Source organism: Globicephala melas, chromosome 12, assembly GCF_963455315.2.
Source record: "Globicephala melas chromosome 12, mGloMel1.2, whole genome shotgun sequence".
NCBI classification, from domain to species: domain Eukaryota; kingdom Metazoa; phylum Chordata; class Mammalia; order Artiodactyla; family Delphinidae; genus Globicephala; species Globicephala melas.
The window spans coordinates 9,356,185-9,378,295 of record NC_083325.1 but is presented as its reverse complement, the minus strand read 5'-3'; the positions used below and the strand labels follow the sequence as shown (position 1 = coordinate 9,378,295).

At 53.0% G+C, this 22,111-nt stretch overlaps 2 protein-coding genes across 3 annotated transcripts in view; both read left to right on the top strand.

The window, feature by feature from the left end:
- The window catches only part of C12H2orf92 (chromosome 12 C2orf92 homolog), a 34,380-nt gene extending 26,940 nt beyond the window's left edge, over positions 1-7,440 (top strand). Inside the window, exons 6-8 of the mRNA XM_070046901.1 lie at positions 2,176-2,326; positions 3,738-3,899; positions 7,177-7,440. Coding sequence (XP_069903002.1) covers positions 2,176-2,326; positions 3,738-3,831 — 245 coding nt within the window. The 3' untranslated portion in view covers positions 3,832-3,899; positions 7,177-7,440. The remainder of the gene's footprint in view (positions 1-2,175; positions 2,327-3,737; positions 3,900-7,176) is intronic.
- A 2,308-nt stretch (positions 7,441-9,748) lies between these two features.
- The window catches only part of ZAP70 (zeta chain of T cell receptor associated protein kinase 70), a 30,708-nt gene continuing 18,345 nt past the window's right edge, over positions 9,749-22,111 (top strand). The window contains exons 1-4 of one of the 2 annotated variants that reach the window (XM_070046827.1): positions 9,749-10,011; positions 10,254-10,342; positions 19,365-19,815; positions 20,539-20,699. In XM_070046827.1, the coding sequence (XP_069902928.1) occupies positions 19,414-19,815; positions 20,539-20,699 (563 nt within the window). In that variant the 5' untranslated portion in view covers positions 9,749-10,011; positions 10,254-10,342; positions 19,365-19,413. Of the gene's footprint in view, positions 10,012-10,253; positions 10,343-17,705; positions 19,816-20,538; positions 20,700-22,111 lie in introns of those variants that run through there. The other variant, XM_060309144.2, reaches the window with a different exon arrangement.

The window sequence follows — 22,111 nt, the reverse complement described above, 5'->3', positions numbered from 1 at the left end:
ATAGAGTGTGAGCTAAATCAGGTGCCTACATATGGATGACTTCAGAATGCAACTTTTGCCTTTCATGGTGTTTTAATGGACTAGATGTCAGCACACCTTTACTTTACCCATGAAAGCACATGATCTACAGTTAAAATTATGCATTAAACTAACTCTAGGAATTTGCCACCCACCCTTTCAAAAAGATGCTGCTTTTTTTTTTTTTTTTTTTTGCGGTACGCGGGCCTCTCACTGTTGTGGCCTCTCCCGCTGCGGAACACAGGCTCCAGACGCGCAGGCTCAGTGGCCATGGCTCACGGGCCTAGCTGCTCCGCGGCATGTGGGATCTTCCTGGACCGGGGCACGAACCTGTGTCCCCTGCATTGGCAGGTGGACTCTCAACCACTGTGCTACCAGGGAAGTCCAAAGATGCTGCTTTGATGTTGTTTCTACAAGCCAGGGTCATCCATAACATGGGCATCATAATCACAGTCCTTGACATTACTGAGCACTGATGCTTTCTACCAAACAGGAGGGATTAAATGCCAAAGGTTAACCTAGTCCTTGATCTTCATCCTTGGATTACTTGAGGCTGGGCCCATTCAGAGTGAGTAGAAACTTGCCATCATGGCAACGTGCTGGTACCAAGTCCAGGACGCTCCCTCCATGTGGCTACCCACTAACAGAATTATACCTGGTTGTCACTTCCTAACTCTAAGAAATTGAATGCTGAATTATTCCAACAGAGCCCTTAAAGTTGCTTGATGCTGCTGCCTCTTGACATAGCATCGACGAAGGTGGGAAGTTGGACGTGCCTCAGTTTTCTCCCCATAACCCAAGAAGGCCCTTGGCCAGTATGTCCCGCCTGCATCACTAGGCTCCCCTCAGCGGCTCTCCACATCTGATTCCTATCATCGTACCTCTGTGCCCCATTTCCCTGATTCCTTTATCTCTTTTGGGTCACATTACAAATGGGGTAACAGAAGCTCTGAGTCCCCAGTGGCAGCTGATGACTGCTTCCCTTGAGATCTAGCTAAGATTGCCTTGGACAGTATTCCCAAGCCCACATGCAGTGGCATTCCAAATCTACCCTCAAGGTTTCTACAAGTCCCTAAAGGGTTGAAAAAGCTTGGGATCATCTTGGCATCATGTTTGCCTTATGTCTTGAAATTCCCCCAAACCTACACACCCGAGGCAGATAATGTATATGGCAGAATTACCTGGAGCTGGGGGTGGGGGAGGAGGGATGAGGGACAGCAGAGAAGAGGTTGTATCACTGCCCTGTGAAAGCTTCAGACTGAATACTTGACTCCATTATTTTTAATTGAATTATAGTTGATTTACAATATTGTGTTAGTTTCGGGTATTCAGTAAAGTGATTCAGAATATACCTATACATATATACACACACGCAACACACACACACACACACACATATATACACATATATATTCTTTTTCAGATTCTTTCCCATTATGGTTTATTACAGGATATTGAATGTAGTTCCCTGTGCTGTACAGTAGGACCTTGTTGTTTATCTGTTTTATATATGGTAGTTTGTATCTGCTAATTCCAAACTCCTGATTTTTCCCTTCCCCCCCTTCCCCTTTGGTAACCATAAATGTGTTTTCTTTGTGAGTCTGTTTCTGTTTTGTAAATAAGTTCATTTGCATCGTTGTTTTAGATTCCACATATAAGCGATATCATATGATATTTGTCCTGGTCTGACCTACTTCACTCAGTATGACCATCTCTAGGTCCATCTGTGTTGCTGCAAATGGCGTTATTTCACTCTTTTTTATGGCTGTTGACTTCATTTTTCTTTTTTTAGATTTATTTATGGCTGTGTTGGGTGATTCCATTTTTCTTAAAAGCCATTGTAGTGGGACTTTTCACCTCCTGTAGTGGCCCCGTCTCCTCCCTCCATCTTCACTCTCCTCTATTCCTCTCCTGACCTCCAAACTCATTGCTTTGCTGTTTGCCAGCTCATACCCTCAGCATCTCACCTCCACCATCAAAGGTTAGGAATGTCTTTTCCTAAACACAGCCAGTTTATTCCCCAAGAGGACTTGTGGAACCAGCAGCTAAGATGCTAAGGTTTTCGTTCTGGCTCCGAGCAGAACCAACCAGGTGTCCCTACAAAGGCGTACAGGGTCGTCGTTCTCTGTTTACTCGGCCGTGCGTCTTCTCATTTAGATGTTCCAAGCAGGAGTATGCCATGCGCACAGCTTCTGCGCTTTCTGCAGAGGGACATCAGCGTCGCCGCTGTCTCGGTGGCAGGAATCCTCACGGCCACAGTGTTGCTGCTGCTGGCGTTGGTCACGTACATCAGGAAGAAACAGCCATTGTGAGTAGCTCTTAGCGCCCGCCTTCCTTCCAAGAACTCACAGATTTTTGTACCAACGTTGCCCCCAAATTTCCTCTGACCCTGGATTTAGGAGGACAGTGGGGACCTCTGAGCCTGGTTGTGCGTCAGCATCAGCTGACATGCCTCCTAGATGTGCAGATCACCCAGGCCATTGGTTTTCAGACACTGCCTTGTGGTTCTGATGCACAGCTGTGTTCAGGGTTTCCTGGTTTGGGCCATCCTTGCCTCTGAAGGCCACCAGAGGTGAGGCCGCACCTCTTCCCATACTGAGGACCACTGAAACACGAGATGGTACAGCCTCTGGCTGGAAGATTGGAAAACAGGAATATGGATGTAGAAAAGAAAGGCAAAGTATAGCTCCAGGTGTGTGGGGACGGATGAGGCTGAGGAGGAGAGGAGAGGAGGCTGACGTTCGGCTCGTTCAGACTGCTGCAGCCGCGCTGATGGTTAGAATATTGAAAGATGCCTCTGTTGGTTGGTAAACAGCCCCTTCCCAGGACCTCCCTACACTTCCCAGTCTTCCCCGTGACCCAGCAAGTGAAGGGTTAATGGCTGGTGCGGAGGGGCGGAGGGGTGCGGTGAGAGGGCCTCCAGGGCTCTGCTCCATCAGTGGCCATTTTCAATAGTCAGGGTATGTCTGTACCACTTGTTAAGTACTTCAACTATCCCCCGATGAGAGGGCTCAAGCACAGTGGCTCTAACCAGGAGCAGGCACTAGAAAGCAAAGCGTTTACAAGATTATGCATTTGCAGTAATTGTGCCTCGAAATTATGTGCCTTGGTCTGTATCCCTTGGGACCCACGTTCCTGATCACGGGGAAAAGCAGCTCTCCAAGGCCCCTCACATCCTGCCCAGCACTGTGTTGGGTCCTCAGCCGTGGTGTGTGATGAGGGGTGAAGTGTCCACCCCCCATCCCATCCCTGCCAAACTCTGCAGTATTTAAATTTCCCCACAAGAGTTGCATTGCTTTCCCTAAGTGTCCTTGAAAATGCCAGGCTCCCGGGACCGGTAACCCATTCCGGCCAGCCACCATCGCCTCCCACCCAGCTTTCTGGGAGAGCAGAGAGAGAGCAGTGGGTCCCCTGAAGCGAAAGGGGAATCCTGAATAGGCAGAAGTTAGAGAAGATTTAAAGCCCTCTTGGAAATAAGTTTGATGGGCTTCACAGTTCTGACTGGGGCTTATTCATTGGATTCACCATTTCCCTTCCGTGTCTCTCAGCGGTATCAAAAGAAGTGGTGAAGGGGAATTCCCTGGCCGTCCAATGGTTAGGACTCTGCGCTCTCACTGCGGAGGGCCCGGGTTCGATCCCTGGTCAGGGAACTAAGATCCTGCAAGCTGTGTGGTGCAGCGGGGTGGGGTGAAGTGGTGAAGACTGGCTCCGTCCCACAGAGATGAATCAAAGCTGTGGAGAGCCTACCTAAATCCAAGGACAAGTGTCATAAGAGACAGAAGAGGAATAGACACGAAGAGAAGACAGAGGTAGAGATTGGAGTCATGTGGGCACAGCTGAGGAAGCCAAGGATTGCTGACAGCCCCCAGAAGCTGGAAGAGGTAAAGTATTTCTCCCCTAGAGCCTCCAGACCTACTGGGGCCCTGATGACACCTTGATTTCAGACGTGTGGCCTCCAGAATGTGATGGTCAATTTTTGTTGTTTTAAACCACCCAGTTGGTGATAATTTATTGTGGCAGTCCTAGGAAACAAATACATGGCCATATGAACTGTCTCTGATACTTGAGTCTTGAGGGCACGTAGGATTCGGCTGGAGGGACGCTGGGGATTGAGGCGGTGAAGAGGGGGATTGTGTTTAGGGCATCAAGGGAAGTGCACAGTGGTGGGGCAGACCCTGTGGTTTGTGGCTGGCAGGTTTGCAGTTTCCTGGGGACAGCTGGTGGGGAGCCCTGGAACCCCTGGATCCCTGGGCCCGTCTTATGCTGGTCTGGGCAGTATCACTTAGCAGCCCCCCAGAAGCCCTCACCACCAGGGAGGGAGGGACCATGGGAGGAGGCGAGGGGAAGGCACTTCCTGAGAGCCTTCTGTAAAAACCCCCTGCCAGCCAGGCCTAGGGCCCAGGGGGTGGGGGTGGGGGTGGAAGGAGAAGCATTGGGTGGGAGGGGGTGAGAGAATAAGGTGCGGGAGGGGGAAGGGGTGGAATAAGGTGGAGGGCAGGGATGAGAGAGGAAGGGGGGGGCTGACAAAATGTCTTGAGGAAGAGGAGGGCTCGGGAAGAGTAAAGCAGGAGGGTGGGGAAGGGGAGAAAAAATAAAGAGGGGGGGCGGGTGGGGGAGGGAAAAGCAATAAGGGAGTGTAGGTGGGAGAGTAGAGAAATGGGGTGATGGAAGGGGAAGACTTGGATGGAGGAGGGGGTGGGAGCAAGGAGGGGGGAAGGAATAAAGAAGGAGGGGGCTGGGGAAGAAGAACGGGGAGACTTGCGAATGTGGCAGAGGGGTGGGGGAGGGGCTCTCCCTAGTCAGCATCGACAGCATCAACAACAGTGTTACTATTGAGCGCTGGTCCCCACTCAAGCAAGCATTTAGTGGGCACCTCCCTGTGCCAGACACAGTGCCCTGGGGGCAAACACATCCCGACTCACACGCCCTCCCAGAGCTCTGCTGGGAGATAGCATGGCCCTGCCCTTGGCCTCTGTGATCCACCCCCTTCAGTCATGGTGTGGGCACGATCATTCCCATTTCATAGACAAGGAAACTGAGGCTGGAGAGGGGAAGAGCAAAAGTTCTGTGAAAGCAGGGCCCTGAGTACCCCAGGGGGGCAGCTGCCCCATAGGTCTCTGAGTGCCCGGCCAGCCATTTCCACCCGAGGTCCATCCGCTCCAGACTTCACCGCCACGGCATTTCCCAGGCATGCTCCCCAGGGAAGCTGGGCCCAGCTGGACCCCAATACTTCTCTGAGCCTCAGTTTCCTCATCTTGGCAACGGGGGTAAGAATTTACCTCCTTCACGGGGCTGTTGGGTGGTTCATTCAGCAAACATTTTTTGAGCTCTCACTGTGTGCCAGGCACTGTGCTGGGCTGGGCGCTGGGGATGCCGAGGGGAGCACGTGGATCAGCTGCCCGACAGCAGGCTGCTGGAGTCCTCCTGAGCGTGGAAGGAGATGTGGCTGTCAGGGCTCGGGTATACAGCAGGCACACCGTAAATGCCAGATTCTTCCTTGAGCTCCCGACAGGTTGTACGCCTGTCCTCATTCCATCCTCATCCAGACCTCTCAGGACCCCAGACCTGAGAAGCAGGCCACCCTCCCACTGGCCTCCTACCCCTACCTCAGCTTCCATTTGAGAAACAAGTTGGGGTCATGTGCCTCTAGCCTCCACCAGCGGCCTCCCCAGCCCCGTGGGCCCGCTGGGAGCCTGCCCTGAGCGGTCTCTCCCTCTTTCTCTATCAAAGAGGTGGTTTCCTTTGTGTTCCCAGTTTGCTCAGGGCTTCCACCTCCAGCTCAGTGGTTGGTCCAGCCAGCCTGGCCCTGGCGTGGTGAAGGGTGGCCGCCACACAGCCCAGGAGATTTCAGGGCTGAGCCTTGTGGAGGCTCTGGGCTCCATTTGAGCCAGCAGACCTCAGGCTCTGCCATTTACTAGCTGTGAAATCTCAAGCTTCAGTTTCCTCTTGGCCTCAGTTTCTGTATCTGTAAAACGGGGCTAACCTGCTTCTTGTGGCTGTTGTGAGCATTAAATGCACCTTAGCTGGAGTCAACACACAGGAGTGCTCAATATAAATGAATAAATACATCTTAGCTGTTACGATTGTTCTGCAAAACTGTGGCTTTTTACCTGTCCAGCATCCTTCCAGCCGTAGCCTCCAACTTCCCTTTGGGTTCTTCTCCCCGGTCTCAGTGTGGTGTGGATGGGCTTTGTGACTGGGTCCTACGCCACTCTCACATCCAATCCGCTGGTTTCAGGGACTTGGTAAGGGATGGACATGTGATCCACTCAGCCAATGAGCTGTGATGGAGCTTTTGCTGGGAATACTGAGAAAAAGATGTTTTCTCCTGAGTGGGATTGGAAGCTGAGTTGTTATCTTGGACCCCGGGGAGAAAAGTTATCTGAGAATAAAGTCAACAGATAGAGGAGGTAACAACCCTGAGGCCATCATTTGAGCCTTGAGTAAGTTGTTCCTGAAGCCCATACCTGAGCTTTTCATCCATCATGCTATATTTGTTAAACTCCATTATGTGCCAACTGCGACTCTAGTTGCTGGGGATGTAGCCAGGAACAAGATAATCCCCACCTCACAGAGGTCCAGTCTTGCCCCAGGGCCTTTGCACCTGCTGATCCCTCTGTTTGAAATGCTGTTCCCCCAATATCTCCATGGCTCCCTCCTGTACCTCCTTCAAGTCTCGACTCACAGGTTATCCCCTCAGTGAGGCCTGCCCTGACCCCTCTGTTCAAATTCACACACCTATGAACCTCTTCTACCCTTTCCTGATTTATTTCACTCCTTAGCGCCTGGAGCCACCTGATATACTCCATGGAATACTTGATTATTTTGTTACTTCTCTGTCTCCCCCACTAGACTGTCAGCTCCACAAGAGAAGGGATTTTCATCTGTGTTGTTGACAGCAGCTCCATAGCGCCTAGAACAGAGTGTGGCATAGAGTAGGTACTCAGTGTTGAATGAATAGGGAGCCCCCGAAGGCCTATCTGAAGAGATGACATTGTCATTGCGGTTTGGACGTTTAAGAAGAGCGGTCCATTTGATGACCCCCAGAGGAGGGCACAGCATATGGCTGCTATAGCAAATTGATTCTCTTCTGACTTAAGCCAGGTTGGATTAATTTTCTTTTTTTTTTGTGTGGGGGGTGTCACTTTCAACCTTTAGAATCCTAAATTGCTCTTGGAAGGATGCTGTACTCAAGAGGTACGCCCTGGAGGGCGCAAGGAAATCCTGTTCCTGCCCTTGGACATGCAGTCAGTAGCACACTATCGAAACTGGGGAAACGGAGAGATGATGGTGGTGGTGATGATGATGGCGATAGTGGAGCATCTGCTTTGATGCTCATGAGGTGGGTACCATTATCATCCTCATTTCCTGAATGAGGAAACTAAGGCACAGAGAGGTCAAGTAACTTGCTCAAGGTCCCTCAGCTCTAAGTGGAAGAACCAGACAAGAACAGCAAGGAGGTAAATGTCACGTTGTCTGACCACCCAGAGGAAAGGCGGGTGCTGCACGGTTGAAGACACCCAGGTGGGAGGGCATTCAGTAGGGGCCCTGGGGGCATCACTGTGCTGAGATGTGAGTCTTCTCTGGCAGCCTGAAACCTCCACCCCAGGGCCCATCTGCCGGGTGTTACCCCTGCAGTGGCCTGGCGTCTTTTTGGCTGTGGAACCAAATCCGGCCGGCTCAAGGGCAGGTGAAACCAGCACAGAGTCCCACCCCACCCAGTCTGAGGATGGGGAAGGCTTCCTGGAGGAAGCTGCGTTTAATCAGAGACCTGGAGGAGAAGGAAGAGTCAAATGGAGGAGAAGAGGTGGGGAAAGAGTTCAGGCGGGGACCAGCTGGGCAAGGGCCCGGGGTGGGGGTGGGGGTGGGTGTGAGTGATCAAATTCTTCTGAGGCTCTTCGCACGTCTAGAGTGAATATTTACCCAGACCCACGCTGGGCAAACGCACCGCAACTTTTCCAGCCCACTGTTCCATCCGCTCTTTCGTCTGCACATCCAAAAGACGCATCCACCACCCTCCACTTTGGCAAAACACATGGCGTTATCTGCAGGCCAATCTCGGAACTGTCTGAGCACCCAGCTGGCCTGGGCCCCTCAGGACGTGGTCTCTGAGATGGAAGTGGGTTAGAGGGTTGCTGAGCCAGTGCCTTGCAGAGGCTGGGAGCCCCTTTCTCAGGCCTGAAGACCCCAGAGACAGCAAGCCCCAAATGCTGCTGCCCCTCGGGCACCCCACAGGCAGCCTGCTCAGCTTCCAGCTCTCTGGGAGGCCGGCCCCACGGGGAGCTATTTTGCAATCAAGCTTTCCTCCTCCCATGTCCACCATGGCCTGGGCTATGGGGCCAGACTGCCCTGCTCCCATCATGCCTGGCCACTTGGAGTCGGTTGTTTAACCTCTCTGGGCTTCACTTACCTTATCTGGAAAATGGATTCAATGGTTTAAACTGTAAACCGCTTACAACATTGTGTGGCACGTGGTAAGTGCTCAGTAAGTGCTGCTATTATAATTGTAGATTATGTGGTTCTGATGCTGTGATCTCTCTCCTCTTCAGTTTGCTGGGGCATTCTTCTCTCATTACCCCAGGAAAGGAGCATCCAGTATGGAAACAAAGATTTTATTCTGCTTCCTGAATTTCACGATGTCTGTGGGGAAAGGGAGCTCTTCTAACGAAAACAGTTTTGGGAGAAATCTATGTAGGGGGAAAGTACCCAGCCTGAAGCTTAGAAAAAAGATTTCTTGAGTAGGAGGGGGGATTTAGGGAACTGGGGGGTGGTAGAGGCTGGGGGAGAGGGTCCCAGGAAAGGAGTCCTGGGGTAAAGCATGAAGGAAATGCCAGGCCAGTTGGGGAGCTGAACTCACTTCCCCCAGGGCGCAGGTGCAAGAGAAGAAAGATTTTTTTGGTCTCAACGGTGGGCCTAGGACAGCCCATGTAGGTCCCCAAGGCCCCACGGGTGACAAGCCACTGAAGAGGTGAGAGAGCCCCCAAAGCCTCAGGGCAGTGGGGGTAGATGGGGCAGAGTGGATTCCAGGACAGGCCCGGCCTTGCAGCCCGACAGCTCCGTGGGCCGCCGAGGGAGCAGATGTTAGATGTGGTCAAGGGGTCAGAGGGTGGGAGAGTGAGGAGGAGAAGAGGCTGAAGAAGAGGTTGTGAGCAGCGCAGGAGGTGGTCAGGTGCAGTGCACGGGGCTGGGCTGGGATCGGGTGCGTGCTGGGGGACACACCATCTCCGTGTCTTGACGACATGACCGATCCTTCTTAGAAGCCATCCCTGACACCCCCAGGCTGTGTCGGGCTCCTCTGTGTATACACAGTGTCCAGGCTTCTGCCTTCCCAGCCCTGGTCATCCTGGTGACCCAGCTGGCCCCTCGCCTAGACTGTGAACCATCTGAGGGCAGGCACAGGGCTGTCGTTGTTGACCTGATGGCTGGCACACAGGAGGTGCTCTGACCTTTGCGGTGTGGACCTACTTGGGAGGTTTATCGTCTCTCCGGCTTTAACCTGTCTGTGGAATAAATAAATCACTCATATGAGCAATTCAGCCAGGGACAGGCCCCGGGTCCATGTCCCCTTGGGAAGGGAAAGTGGGGGCATTCCAGTTTCCAATGAGTCCTGGGGATCCCCCTCCCACTGCCACTACCCCACCCCCATTCCGGCACACAGCTCCCCTCCCTTACCCTCTCCAGGTTTAGGGGATGCTGTTGGGATCATCATTCTAGCATAACCCCTGCCTGCAGCTTGCCTCATTCCCCCCACTGCTGGGCAGGCTCTGCTTGGCCCCGGAAGTGCCATCTGCCCTCCCTGGAGCACACGGCTTGCGATTTTCCTTGAACACAGCACTTTGTGACTTTGACGTAAACTTCAAACACAGCCCCCTTTCCTGTCTTCGCATCAAGGAAACAGGCTGAGTTTCAGAGAAAGGCGCTTCCAAGAGCACATCAGGCCTTCCGGGCCAGTCCCTGCCCAGCTTGGCTGCCGTGCTCCGCTGGGGTGTCCAGGTGAGTGGCTGGCCTCCGGCCTTCTGCCTCTTTCTTGCCAGCACGGCCACCGCAGGGGCTTCCGGGGCAGCCAGCAGAGGGTGACTCAGATTCCCCACCCCCTCCACCCCGAGTGAGAAACCCTGGTGGGGTATGACCTCCTTACCCCTTGCCAGGGTGTATGAGTGGGTGGTTAGCCGGTGGTGGCTTCAGGCTGGGGGCTCGGGCTGCAGAGAAGCCCAAGTTAGTTTCTTGGACCCCAGTTCTTCATCTAGAAGCAGCTGTCTGTTGGCTTTGGGACCAGAGACCTTGCAGGTGGCCTGTGCCTCCACACCCGTCAGCACATCCCCAGGTAAGTCATCCCAGATGGGGCAGCACCCAGCCGCCATCTCCAGGGGTGGTCTGGGTCTGGTGAAGGAGGACAGAGTCAGGAGGACACTGTGGTACCAGAAGGGCTGTAGGACCGAGGTGGGTGACACCCAGCTGGGAAAGGAAGCAGACACGACCTGTGGCCACCCTGAGGGAAGGAGGTCTCGCTCCAGCGGGCCCGCCGAGTGGTAGTGGACGCCTATATCCAGGGGCCACGGAGGTGCCTGCTCAGTCCCTAGCCTCCTGCAGGGCCCCATCAGTGCAGCAACCTTGACTTCAGGAAGCAGAGAAAACTCCAGAGAAAGCAAACGTGTGCTCTGTCCCCCAGGGCCGTGAATATGAGGGTGGCTCAACAGGGCTGTGAACTTGAACATCAAAATGCCGGATGATTCCCATGAGGGGACCCAGGACAGGCTCCAGCCATTTGTAGGGGAGCTCAGGTTAAAGGGGAAACAGAGATGTGAAGAAGGAAACAGCTCGAATCCTGCTCAACCGCTGTGTGTCCTTGGCAAGTTGCTTGGCCTCTCTGAACCTCACTTTGCCCATGTGTTAAATGCAGATGCAAATGTTGGCAACTAGTAGGTGCTTGGCTCCTGACTGTGGGGTGAGAGGTTGGGAAAGGTGTCCCAAGCAGGAAAGGGTCTTGGCAGGAAGGAACAGGGGTTCATGTGGTGAACGGCTCAAGATGAGCTTTGTCGCTCTTGTCTTAGCCACGGCAGCAAGCGCACAGTAGGTGCTTAACAAAGCTTTGCTGAGAGATTAGGGTCAGGGACTCCTGTGCTGGAAGGTCCTTGGGTATCACCTGTGAGGGCTCTTACCCTGCCAGTGCAGAGCTGCTTTTTCCTGTTGTCGCCTGTCCTCCAGCCTTGCCACACAGCCCCGGCAGGGACGCTGGGCAGGCAGGCGGCCCAGCTGGATGGTGTTTCGTGTACACCCTGGAGCCAGGAGGCCGATTTGAGGCCTGGCTCTGCCACCTACTGTGTGTGCCGTGTGACCTTGGGCAATTTCCTCCTTCTCTGGGTCTTCAGGTGTCAAATCCACAAATCCTCTACACACAGCATTCTCTCGAGGATTAGGCGAGTGAATTTCTCTCGAGTGCCTGGCACACAATAGTGCTGTATAAGCATATTGCTAAAGTCCTAATTATGATCGCTAGCTCTGGGCGGCCTCATAGCTCCTGGAGACTCTCCTGGGGGCTGCAGCAGCCAGACCTCTCCATGCTGGCTGCTCCCCGCCGCACCCCAAAGCATAGCGTTAAGGAAGTGCTTCTTAACTGGAGCCAGTTTTGCCTCCCCCATGCCTGCTGGGGACATCCAGTGCCATCTGGAGACATTTTTGCTTGTGACTCAGGGGGTGTTACTGGTCTCTAGGAAGACAGAGGCCAGGGGTGCTGCTGAACACCCTACAATGCACGGATAGCACCGTGCGGTCCCCACTGTCAGGCTCTGTCCTCCTGACTCATCCCACCTTTTCTGTCCCCTAAGTCTTTTCCCATCTCCTGTTACACAGAGCCTGGCACCCAGAGAGGGATAGCTCCTTGCAGAGGTTACACAACCCTTAGAACGCCAGCAGCAGAGGTTGAAATCGCTGGGGAGTGGTGGCAGTGGGGACTGATCTCGTGGCATTATTCAGTCAGTTGGTCAACAGATAGAGTCTGTTTGAGGCCTGAGGACCTGCTTCCAACCCCCAACAGGCCAGCACTCTTTACCCTGACAGTTGAAGGCAGCTCAAAGTGCAGCGACACCTGGGCCAGGCAGGCGTGGGAGCCCCTGGGGACCCAGATCAGAGCCGTGGATTGCATTCTCCCAATGGCCACGCACTAGAGTGGCTAGTGCTGGCTGCTGGTCAGAGAGACCTGAGTTCAAATCCTGACTGCCACTCACAGGCTACATGATTCTGAACATGACATTAACCTCTCTGAGCCTCAGTTTCTTTAGCTGAGGAATGGGGATAACAGTTCCCATTTGATGGAATTGCGGTGAGGATTAGATTAAATGGGTAATGCTCAGAAGAGGTGTCGTAAAGTCTTCGGTACAGAGGCTATTGTTATTGTTGCCCGCTTGACAAATATTTGTCGGGAGGAAGCAGGGGCTATCGTGAAAACAAGACGAGCATAGGCTCTGCCTTGGGGAGCTCATGCTGGCCAGAGTCGGTGGAGCAAACAGACTGATCATACGTGGCCACCAGGGCTGTGATGCGGGAGGACGGGGCCCTGGGAGAACAGAGGAGGTGCCTGACTCAGCTGGGGGGGGAGGGGGGAAATCATGGAACACTTCTGGGTGGAAGGGACAGCTGAGGGTGGCCTGGAGAAGGGTGTGGGCACTGTTCCAGGCAGAGGGAACAGCCTGTGCGAAATCTCCTCCGATTGGTCCTCTCCTCTCCCACCACTGGTTAGTGGAGGAAGCCGCTAGATCCTCCGTTCACTATTCTCTCCTAAGGAGGCCCCCACAGCCCCTCATCCCTCATCAGGCTGCCAAATTCCAAGGACCTGCAGAGGGGTCTCCACCCACCACAGCGGGCTGCATACCTTCCCAGGTACCCCAGTATCAGTAGCCTCTGCCCACCACGAACATTTATGGGGCACCTACGATGTGCCTGGCTGGTATAGGCAGGGGCAGGAGACCATGTCCACTCTCACCGTGCTTCCATTCTAGCAGGGGACAAAGATCCTGTGGCAACAAGTTGACGGTACATCACATTTTCAGTGGTGAAGAGCAGTAACGCTGGGTCAGGGATAGAGAGAGAAGGGGAGGCGATTTTAGAGAGGGAGGTCAGGGAAGACCTCTTGGAGGAGGAGGTGACATTTACACAGAGACCCGAATGAAGTGAGGGGTGTTGGGAGAAGTGTGTTCAGGCAAAGGGAACAGCCAGTGCAAAGGCCCTGAGGTTGGACCAGGCCTGATTTGTTTCAGTGCTCTGAACAAGTAACATAAGGAGGCCCGTGTGGCTGGTGGGGAGTAACTGAAGGCCAGGAGGCAATGGGGCAGATTGGGCAAGGCCGCTGTAAGAACCTGGGCTTTAACCTTGAGTGACGTGGGAGTCCTGGAGGGCTGCGAGCAGAAAAGGACGGGCCAGGACAAGGGCGGGCCAGGCCCCATGCTCAGTGTTTGGTGAGCCTTCTCTCACGGAATCCCCGCAGCCCCGCAGCGCTAGGCACCTTCACTGGTGCTGTGTTTCAGGTGGGTCTGGCGAGCATGGCTCCCCGCCCAGGACCACACTGCTACTACCCAGTAGATCCATGATTTCATGATCAGATCTGATGCCCTGGTGTCAGGGAAAGGATAAGGAGCCTGTTGCCATCCAGGGCACAGCGCTAACTGCTGTCTTTGTGACTTGGAACGTAACCAAGATGGCAGCTGACAAATGTCTGTGCTGCCTCTGTTGGTGGCCTGCGGACTGGGGAGCAGGAAGGGTGGCTTTAGGGGGGACTTGGGGTCTCGGGCAGTGAGGGGCTGCGCACCCATTCCTTGGGTGGGGACACTTGATGTCTGGCTGTGGGTGGCACCTGGCGCCTCCAGACCTGCCAGGTCCAGGGGGATCATCTCATTCCGTCGGCAGCCTGACTGCCTCAGTCTTCCCTCTGGTGTCTCATGGTAGACATTTAACTGGGGCTTTGGATACTGAGTCTGTTCTGTGGAACAGCAGCACTTCCAGGCCCTGCTACGTAGGTGTGAGGATTAAACAAAGCTGAAAAGCATCGTCCTTTCCTGGCAGGTCTTCTCAGAGCCTTTAATATGCAAATATGCTTTCCACAGCTTTTGTAAACATAGTTGATCTCTTGACCCGTATTTCCTTCAAAGTATGTTTGGGGCATCCTGTGTGTCTGGAACAGGTAGAATTTAACCCTGCCTGTCCCCAAAAAGGATGCTTAAAGGGTGGGATTTCAGGCAGCTCCCTCTAGCCAAGGATCAAACTCTCCTCCCCTTTCCCCAGGACCTGGGCTGTGAGAACGAGGCTGGGGTCCCGTGGTCTCTCTGTGGAGCTGCAAACCATGGGAAGGCCAAATGAGCATCTCTGAACTCACGAGGACCTCGCAAGCTCAGGGGGAGGATGGAGGGGGTCAGCCCAGGCAGGAGTGGGGTGGGGAAGTCTCATGGTGGGCATGTCTCTGAGGAAAGCCGTGCAGCCTGCAGGGACATGCCTCAGGACAGAAACATCTGATCGTCCAGGAGGCTGCAGACCGGCCAGGCTCCTCTGAAAGCTGTTGTTGTTACTGTTGTCGTTGTTATTGGCAAAGGGACAGGGAAGTGGGAATAAAGCTGAGAATGCGTGGGGAAGGCTTCTGCCTTTGGGACCTTGGACTCAGGTCCGACATGGCCAATCATGGCTTCTGGCCCCGGACTGGGTCTCAAGAGGCAGCCTCTCCCCACTCCCGCTTCTGCACTCATCTGCCTCCGGCTACCCAGGCTGCACCTGTGGCCACCACAGGGTGGAGCTTCTCAAACTGTGTTGTTGACAGTTTCCTGCCACAGCTTCCTGCCCCAGAGACCAGCTTCACTACCCCCACCCCTCCCCATGGTCCCTGGACAAACCCTCTCTTCGCTGCCTTGCCTTAGGTCCTGATACCCTGTGGGGAGCAGGGCCGTGAGCCTGCCAGGCAGGGCTGGTTGGACTGGGGGAGTGGAGAGAAGTGGGGAGGGTATATCCGGTGGAGCACACTGCATGGAAGTGCATTTGAAGGAAGGCTGATAGTGCAGCCTGGCTGGAGCAGAGGGAGGGCCGAGGAATTTAGTCTGATTCAATGATGTAGGCAGGAGGGAGCCACAGTAGGTTCTTGAGCAACGGAGGCCTTGGGGAAGAATCGCCTAAAAGCAACTTGCAGATCCCGGAGCTTCAGCTCATGTGGGAAACAGACTGTGGGGTTCAGCCGAACACAGTCACCGTGTGAGTTAGATCTGGATCTCAGGGTTTATTAATAGACACAGCAGGTGGAGATCAAAGGAGGTGATGGCAGCACAAACCGACCTCAGGGGAGAGATCTGGATGAGACAAGTGGGAGTGGCAGCATGGGTAGCCACAGACGGGATGGCCTAAGTAGGGGACGGGTGTTGGAGAGGGAGAGAGAGCAGGAACCGTCAGAGAGGAAGGTGGCAAGCCAGGGGGTTGGCGAAGGACCCAAGAGTGTGGCGGGGGGGGGGGTCACAGTGTCCACCACGCAGGGGACCCAGCCTGGAAGAGGGCACGAAGTGCTTGCCTGGTGCCCATCAGGTGGCGATATCGTGCTCTCTGCAGCTGGAGAGCACCCTGGTGGAGGTGAGGGGAGCAGACTGTGAGGCTGGATGAGACAGAGGGAATCAAGGAAGTGAGGCAGGAGTGTAGACAGCTCTCTCTTTCCTATTTCAGTTAATATTTGTAGTGCCTGGTGTGTCTATACCTTCCAGCTCCCTTGCTCCCCTTTTAATTAAAAAAAAATTAAGGTATCATTTACATACAGTAAAATTCACCCCTTTTAATGAAAAATTCTGTGAGATTTGACACATGCATACAGCTGAGAAACTGCGGTCTCAGTCAAGGTATAGGCTATTGCCCTGAATTCCCTCATATCCCTTTGCAGTCCATCCACATCCCATCACCCCTGCTCCCCACTGGGCCTGCTGCCTCCGGCAGCCACTGCATGGCCCTGCAGTTTTTTGTTTCGTTTTGTTTTTATTCCTTTTATGTTATTTATTTATTTATGTATACAGCAGGTTCTTATTAGTTATCTATTGTATACATATTAGTGTATACATGTCAATCCCAATCTCCCAGTTCATCCCACCAGCACTGCCCCCTCCCCCGCTTTCCCCCCTTGGTGTCCATACGTTTGTTCTCTACATCTGTGTCTCAATTTTTGCCCTGCAAACTGGTTCATCTGTACCATTTTTCTAGATTCCACATATATGTATTAATATACGGTATTTGCTTTTCTCTTTCTGACTTACTTCACTCCGTATGACAGTCTCTAGGTCCGTCCACATCTCTACAAATGACCCAAATTTTTTCCTTTTTATGGCTGAGTAATATTCCATTGCATCTTCTTTATCCATTTGTCTGTCGATGGGCATTTAGGTTGCTTCCATGACCTGGCTATTGTAAATAGTGCTGCAATGAACATTGGGGTGCATGTGTCTTTTTGAATTGTGGTTTTCTCTGGGTATACGCCCAGGAGTGGGATTGCTGGGTCATATGGTAGTTCTGTTTTTCATTTTTTAAAGGAACCTCCATACTGTTCTCCATAGTGGCTGTATCAATTTACATTCCCACCAACAGTGCAAGAGGGTTCCCTTTTCTCCACACCCTGTTCTACAATTTTGAATGGAATCATATGGTTTGTAGCCTTCTGAGTCTGGCCCCTTTCACTTAACCTGACGCCTTTGAGATACATTCATGTGTGTATCAGCATTTCCTTCCATTTCAGGCTGAGTAGTGTCCCACTGCATGGATATACCACACTTTATCTATTCATCTGTTGGGAAACATTTGAGTTGTTCCTACATTTTGGCAGTCGTGAATAGAGCTGCTATAAACATTCCTGTGCAGGTGTTTGTGTGAACGTAAGTTTCCATTTCTCTAGGATGAATACCTAGGAGCCCTTCTGACTCTTTTAAAACACTCTTCTGGGATGGTGACCTGCATCTCCAGGTCCCCGATTAATCACCTGCCTGTAACTATCGGGACATCCAAGACCCCCACAGCCCTGGCTCTCCCAACCCCAGCGTTAGACTCTATCTGGTTAGAACGCAGATTCCGGCCCCTCCTCCAGCTGCGCCCATTCAGACCTCACCTGAATCCCGCTCTAGTATCTTCCTCTAGGCTCCAGTGCCCATCCTTGCATGTTCCTGAACGCCCAGGGAAAGGCAGCCTTTCTCAATCCACAAAAGCTTGCTTTGCACCCCCTGCTTACAATTGCTTAAGTAAGAAGGGTACCCAAGGAGCCTTCCTTGAATGCAAAACTATGCCTGGGTGGCCTTAAGTGGGCCCATCTCAGTAGAGAAACGACCAGAAACTGTTAAGGGGAAATAATTTTTTTCAACATTATCTAAAAACTTACAAATATACAGAAAACAGGAACAATTAGTTGTACAAATTATCCACCCCCTAGATTCTACAATGGACATTTTGCTATATTTGCTTTATCACATACGGTTAATCCTCATTATTGTTGGATTCCATATCTGCCAGTTCGCCTACTTGCTAAAATTTATTTGTAACCACCAAAACCAATGCTCGCTGCGCTTTCACGGTCATTGGAGGGCGTGTGCAGAGTGGTGTGAAATTTGAGTCAACCGATGTGCTGGTTCTTTGAGGTTGAGCAAGGTGATGCTTTGCCTTCTCGATTCAGCTCATACTGTAAATAAGTCTCTTTCTCACAGTCTATTTAGTGACACATTTTTGTGCTTTACGTCGGTGATTTCACTGTTTAAATGGCCCCCAAGGACAGTGCTGAGGTGCTGTCTAGTGTTCCTAAGTGCAAGAAGGCTGGGCTGTGCCTCACAGAAAAAGTATGCGTTGGGTAAGCTTATCGTTATAGGGCTGCTGGTCAAGAGCTCAATGTTAATGAATCAACAATATAATTATGTAAGTTGTCTTTAAACAGAAGTACATAAAACAAGGTTATGTACTGATCGGTTGATGAAAATATTGTGACCAGAGGCTTCAAGGAACCTGACACTGGATCTCTTCTAGAAGCAAGGGCTCAATACTTCCTAATTCAATACTTTATAGAAATACTGCGAATAGCAAGACTCAACTTTATCAATCTGCTTATCCATCCATCCATCCACATTATTTTTTGGATGCCTTTCAAAGTAAATTACAGTCATCACTACCCATCACACCTAGATATTTCTGCACGCAGATCACTGACCAGGGTTCAATATTTTATGGTTCTTTTTTTACTGAGGGGCCCAAATACCATAAAATGAACAACTCAAGTTGGTACATTTTCTGAATTTTTTTTTCATTTTCACATTAATTTAATTTTACGTTCTCTGAATTTTGAGCAATTCAGACACCTGTGCAACACAACGCTTCTCAAGATATTGGACATCACCATCACCCTAGAAAGTTGAAGGTGGATAATTTCAGGTTAGATATCTTCCTCACCAGGTATCTATTTATCTATATGTCCTTACTTCCTCCTCCCCATATAGGGTCATACTTTCCAAACCTCCTTTTGTTTAATGACTGTATCGCAGTTCACATTGGAGTTAAATCCTAATGTATTTAACCAATCCCCTATTAATGGATATTCAGATTAGCTTATGCTTTCTAGACACTCGTTCACGAAGGCAGAGGGGGCAGGACTAAGGGGAATTTCTAAGGTTGCTGGGAAAGGGTCAGAGGAAAGAGTCGGGAAGGCTAATGGAGTCAGGGTCCTTTGATGAGCAAAGTTGTTCCAGCTTCCGGGCCCTGGCACTTGCTGTTCCTTCTGCCTGATGTGCTCCCCTCCATGCTGTTTGAGAAGTGGGCTCCTCCTTTTCCTTCGGATCTCAGCTCAAATGCTACCTCCCCAAAGAATGTGACCATCCCAGCTCCAGTGGCTTCTTCCCTCTTGATCTCACTCTATTTATTTCCTTTAGAACACTGACCTCAATCTGTAATTATTTTTGTCTCTCCTTGTTTATTGCATCCCCTCTCCCTCAGACTGTTATCTTCAGGAGGGCAGGGATCATGTCTCTTATTCACCCGTATCACCATCCTGAAACACAGTAAGAATTCAACACGTGTTTGGGAGGTGGATGAAGGTTCCAGGTGCTGTTGTGTCGTGGCCAGTGGGGCGCTCCGTACTAGGTCTGAAAAGTCAAAGGCTGGTTTGGGACTCCCCAATCTGAGTCCCGTAGGCTGGGCCTCCTTTCCAAGTTGACTCCGGCACAAATCAGGCTCTGCACGATCGGCACACTCAGCTGTGCCGCACGGATGCCCTTTAACGCGGGCTCTCTCCTACTATCTCTGGGTACAATGGACGGGTTCAGGAAGGGAAACCGAGGCCCTGACGTGCCCCCAATCCTGCTCTGAACTCACAGAGTCTGAAGAGGCGCAGGGGCCCGTACCCTGCTCAGTGCAGCGGCGGCGATGCCGGACCCCGCGGCGCACCTGCCCTTCTTCTACGGCAGCATCTCGCGCGCCGAGGCCGAGGAGCACCTGAAGCTGGCGGGCATGGCCGACGGGCTCTTCCTGCTGCGCCACTGCCTGCGCTCTCTGGGCGGCTATGTGCTCTCGCTCGTGCACGACGTGCGCTTCCACCACTTCCCCATCGAGCGCCAGCTCAACGGCACCTACGCTATTGCGGGCGGAAAAGCGCACTGCGGCCCCGCTGAGCTCTGTGAGTTCTATTCGCGCGACCCAGACGGGCTGCCCTGCAACCTGCGCAAGCCGTGCAACCGGCCGTCGGGGCTCGAGCCGCAGCCCGGGGTCTTCGACAGCCTACGCGATGCCATGGTGCGCGACTACGTGCGCCAGACTTGGAAACTAGAGGTGAGAGCGCGGGGCCGAAGGGGCGGGTCTTGGGAGGGCGGGACCGGAGGGGCGGGCCTTGGGAAGGCGGGGTCGGGAAGGGCGGGCCCTTGGGGCCGAGGGAGCAATGGAACTGGGGGAGAGTGGTGGTCTTCGCCAGCCTGTATTATGCTGTGCTGCGCCCGTTTTAGATGCTGGAGGGTTGGGGCCTGACTGGGGGCGGGCTGGGAGGAGGCCTCGGAGGCAGGGGCCTGAGCGATGCTATGGTGCTTGTCAGAGGCAGATGGCAAAGTGGAGGTCGGGGTAGGTGGAGGTCACGCTGAGTCCAGAGGAGGCGAGGCTTGGGCTGGGAGAGGGGCCTGAGAGGATGGTGGGGGCGGTGCTCTGGGGTAGGTTGGCCGGCAGGGGCGGTGGGTTGTGGTCTTCGACAACATGCAGTGCACCATGGGGCGCGATTACCAGTGTTAGATCTTCAAGCTGGAGATGAGCTTGGAGCCGGCTAGAAGGCGGGGCCTGGGCCGTGGCCCTGGATGGGCGGGGCCTGGATGGCTTGGGGCGGAACCATAGAGATGAGGGGCCTTGACTTTCATTAACAGCCTAAATGACTCACCCCCTAGGTGCGCCTGGGTGGGTGGGCTGTCTCATGTGGAAGAGGCAATTGGGAGGGTCCAGGAGATGGAAGAGGTGTCCTGTGGCCGCCTACTTGGAGACACAAGTCTTCTCCACCCTCCCGTTCTTCCCTAGGGCGAGGCCCTGGAGCAGGCCATCATCAGCCAGGCCCCTCAGGTGGAGAAGCTCATTGCCACGACGGCTCACGAGCGGATGCCCTGGTACCACAAAAGCCTGACGCGCGAGGAGGCGGAGCGCAAACTCTACTCAGGCTCACAGACGGACGGCAAGTTCCTGTATGTGGGGCTTAGAGCCTGGGGCTGTGGGGTGGTGAGGCTGGGGCAGACCTCAGTGTGCAGGTGGGCGGTGAGGGGTGTGCCTGCGCTCACAAGTGTGAGTGGGTAGTGCTTTTCTGAATGTGCGCAGGGACGTGATATGCGAAAGGGGCAGCAGTGGTGAGGACTTCAGAGTTGGGCGGCTTGGGTTGGAATCCAGCGTCTGCTGCTTACCGTCTGGGAACGCTGGGCAGCTATCGGAGCTGCCTACTTCGATTTCCTCTCCTGCATTCACCAAATATTTGTTGAACAGTTACCACATGCACTGTTCCGGGCATTGAGGACGTGGCAGTGCACAGGACAGACACAAATCCCCGTCCTTGTGGAGCAGGTAGACAAAGAAGGATGAATCACTAAAACATAGAGGATGTCAGAGGGTGGCAAGTGCTGTGTGTGGAGCTGGGGAGGGGGGCTCCAAGCTGAGCTTAGGTGGCCAGAAGAGGCCTCTCCGATCGGGTGGCTTCTGCGTAAAGAACCGAAGGAGGTGAGAAGTGGGCTGTGAGCTCTCTGGGAGAAGGTGTTCCTGGCAAGAACACAGACCAGGAGGAGGTTCTTGGCATGTTCCAGAATCAGCAAGGAGGCCAGTGTGCTTGGAGCTTAGTAAGCGAGGACTGGAGTGGGAGGGGGAGAAGGCAGGGAGGTGACTTTGGCTTTGACCCTGAGTGAGGTAGGAGCGCTGGGAGAGCGTTGAAGCAGCTCCCTCTAACTGCACTGTGGATGATGGTAGTACCTACCCAAGGGTCTCTTATGGGATCGCAGGAATTAATATGTGTAAAGCAATAGTATAGTATCTGGCATATACTAAAAATGCACTAAGGGTTATTTTAAGTGGGTGAATGTGCGTATCTCTGCCTGAGCATGAGCCACAGCTGAACCATGTGGCTGTTCGTGAGTTTGTTATTATGAGAGAGTCTGTCTAAAGCCCCCTGCTGGGGCTGCTGCTTTCTGGTCTGGACATGGGTTCGTTGTATAGCAGATGTTATCCGGATGTCAGCTGAGGCCACTCAGGCCTTGAGATATGGAGAAACTTGGTGCCTGTCTCTTTCCTGTGACCTCAGGAAGTCTAGCATCCTCCCCTTGAGATGTTAATTCTCAAGGGTCTCTGTTCTCATGGTTGCTTCTTGGCCTGAGATCCTGCCTGGCTGAATCCTTGCTCTCACCCACCTCCCTGCTGGGCTGTTCCCTCTCCTGGGGCCATCCCACTTGGAGGAACTGACCCCTTTCCCTTGATTTCCCCCACCCATGTGAGGTTTGAGCATGTGTACCAGATTACCTGCAGGTGTCCCACAAGATGCAGGTCCCTCTACAAGACTCTACTGTCAGCTGATAAGATAATTTTTTTTCACCCTGCCTAACAGATTTAGGCTGTAAAT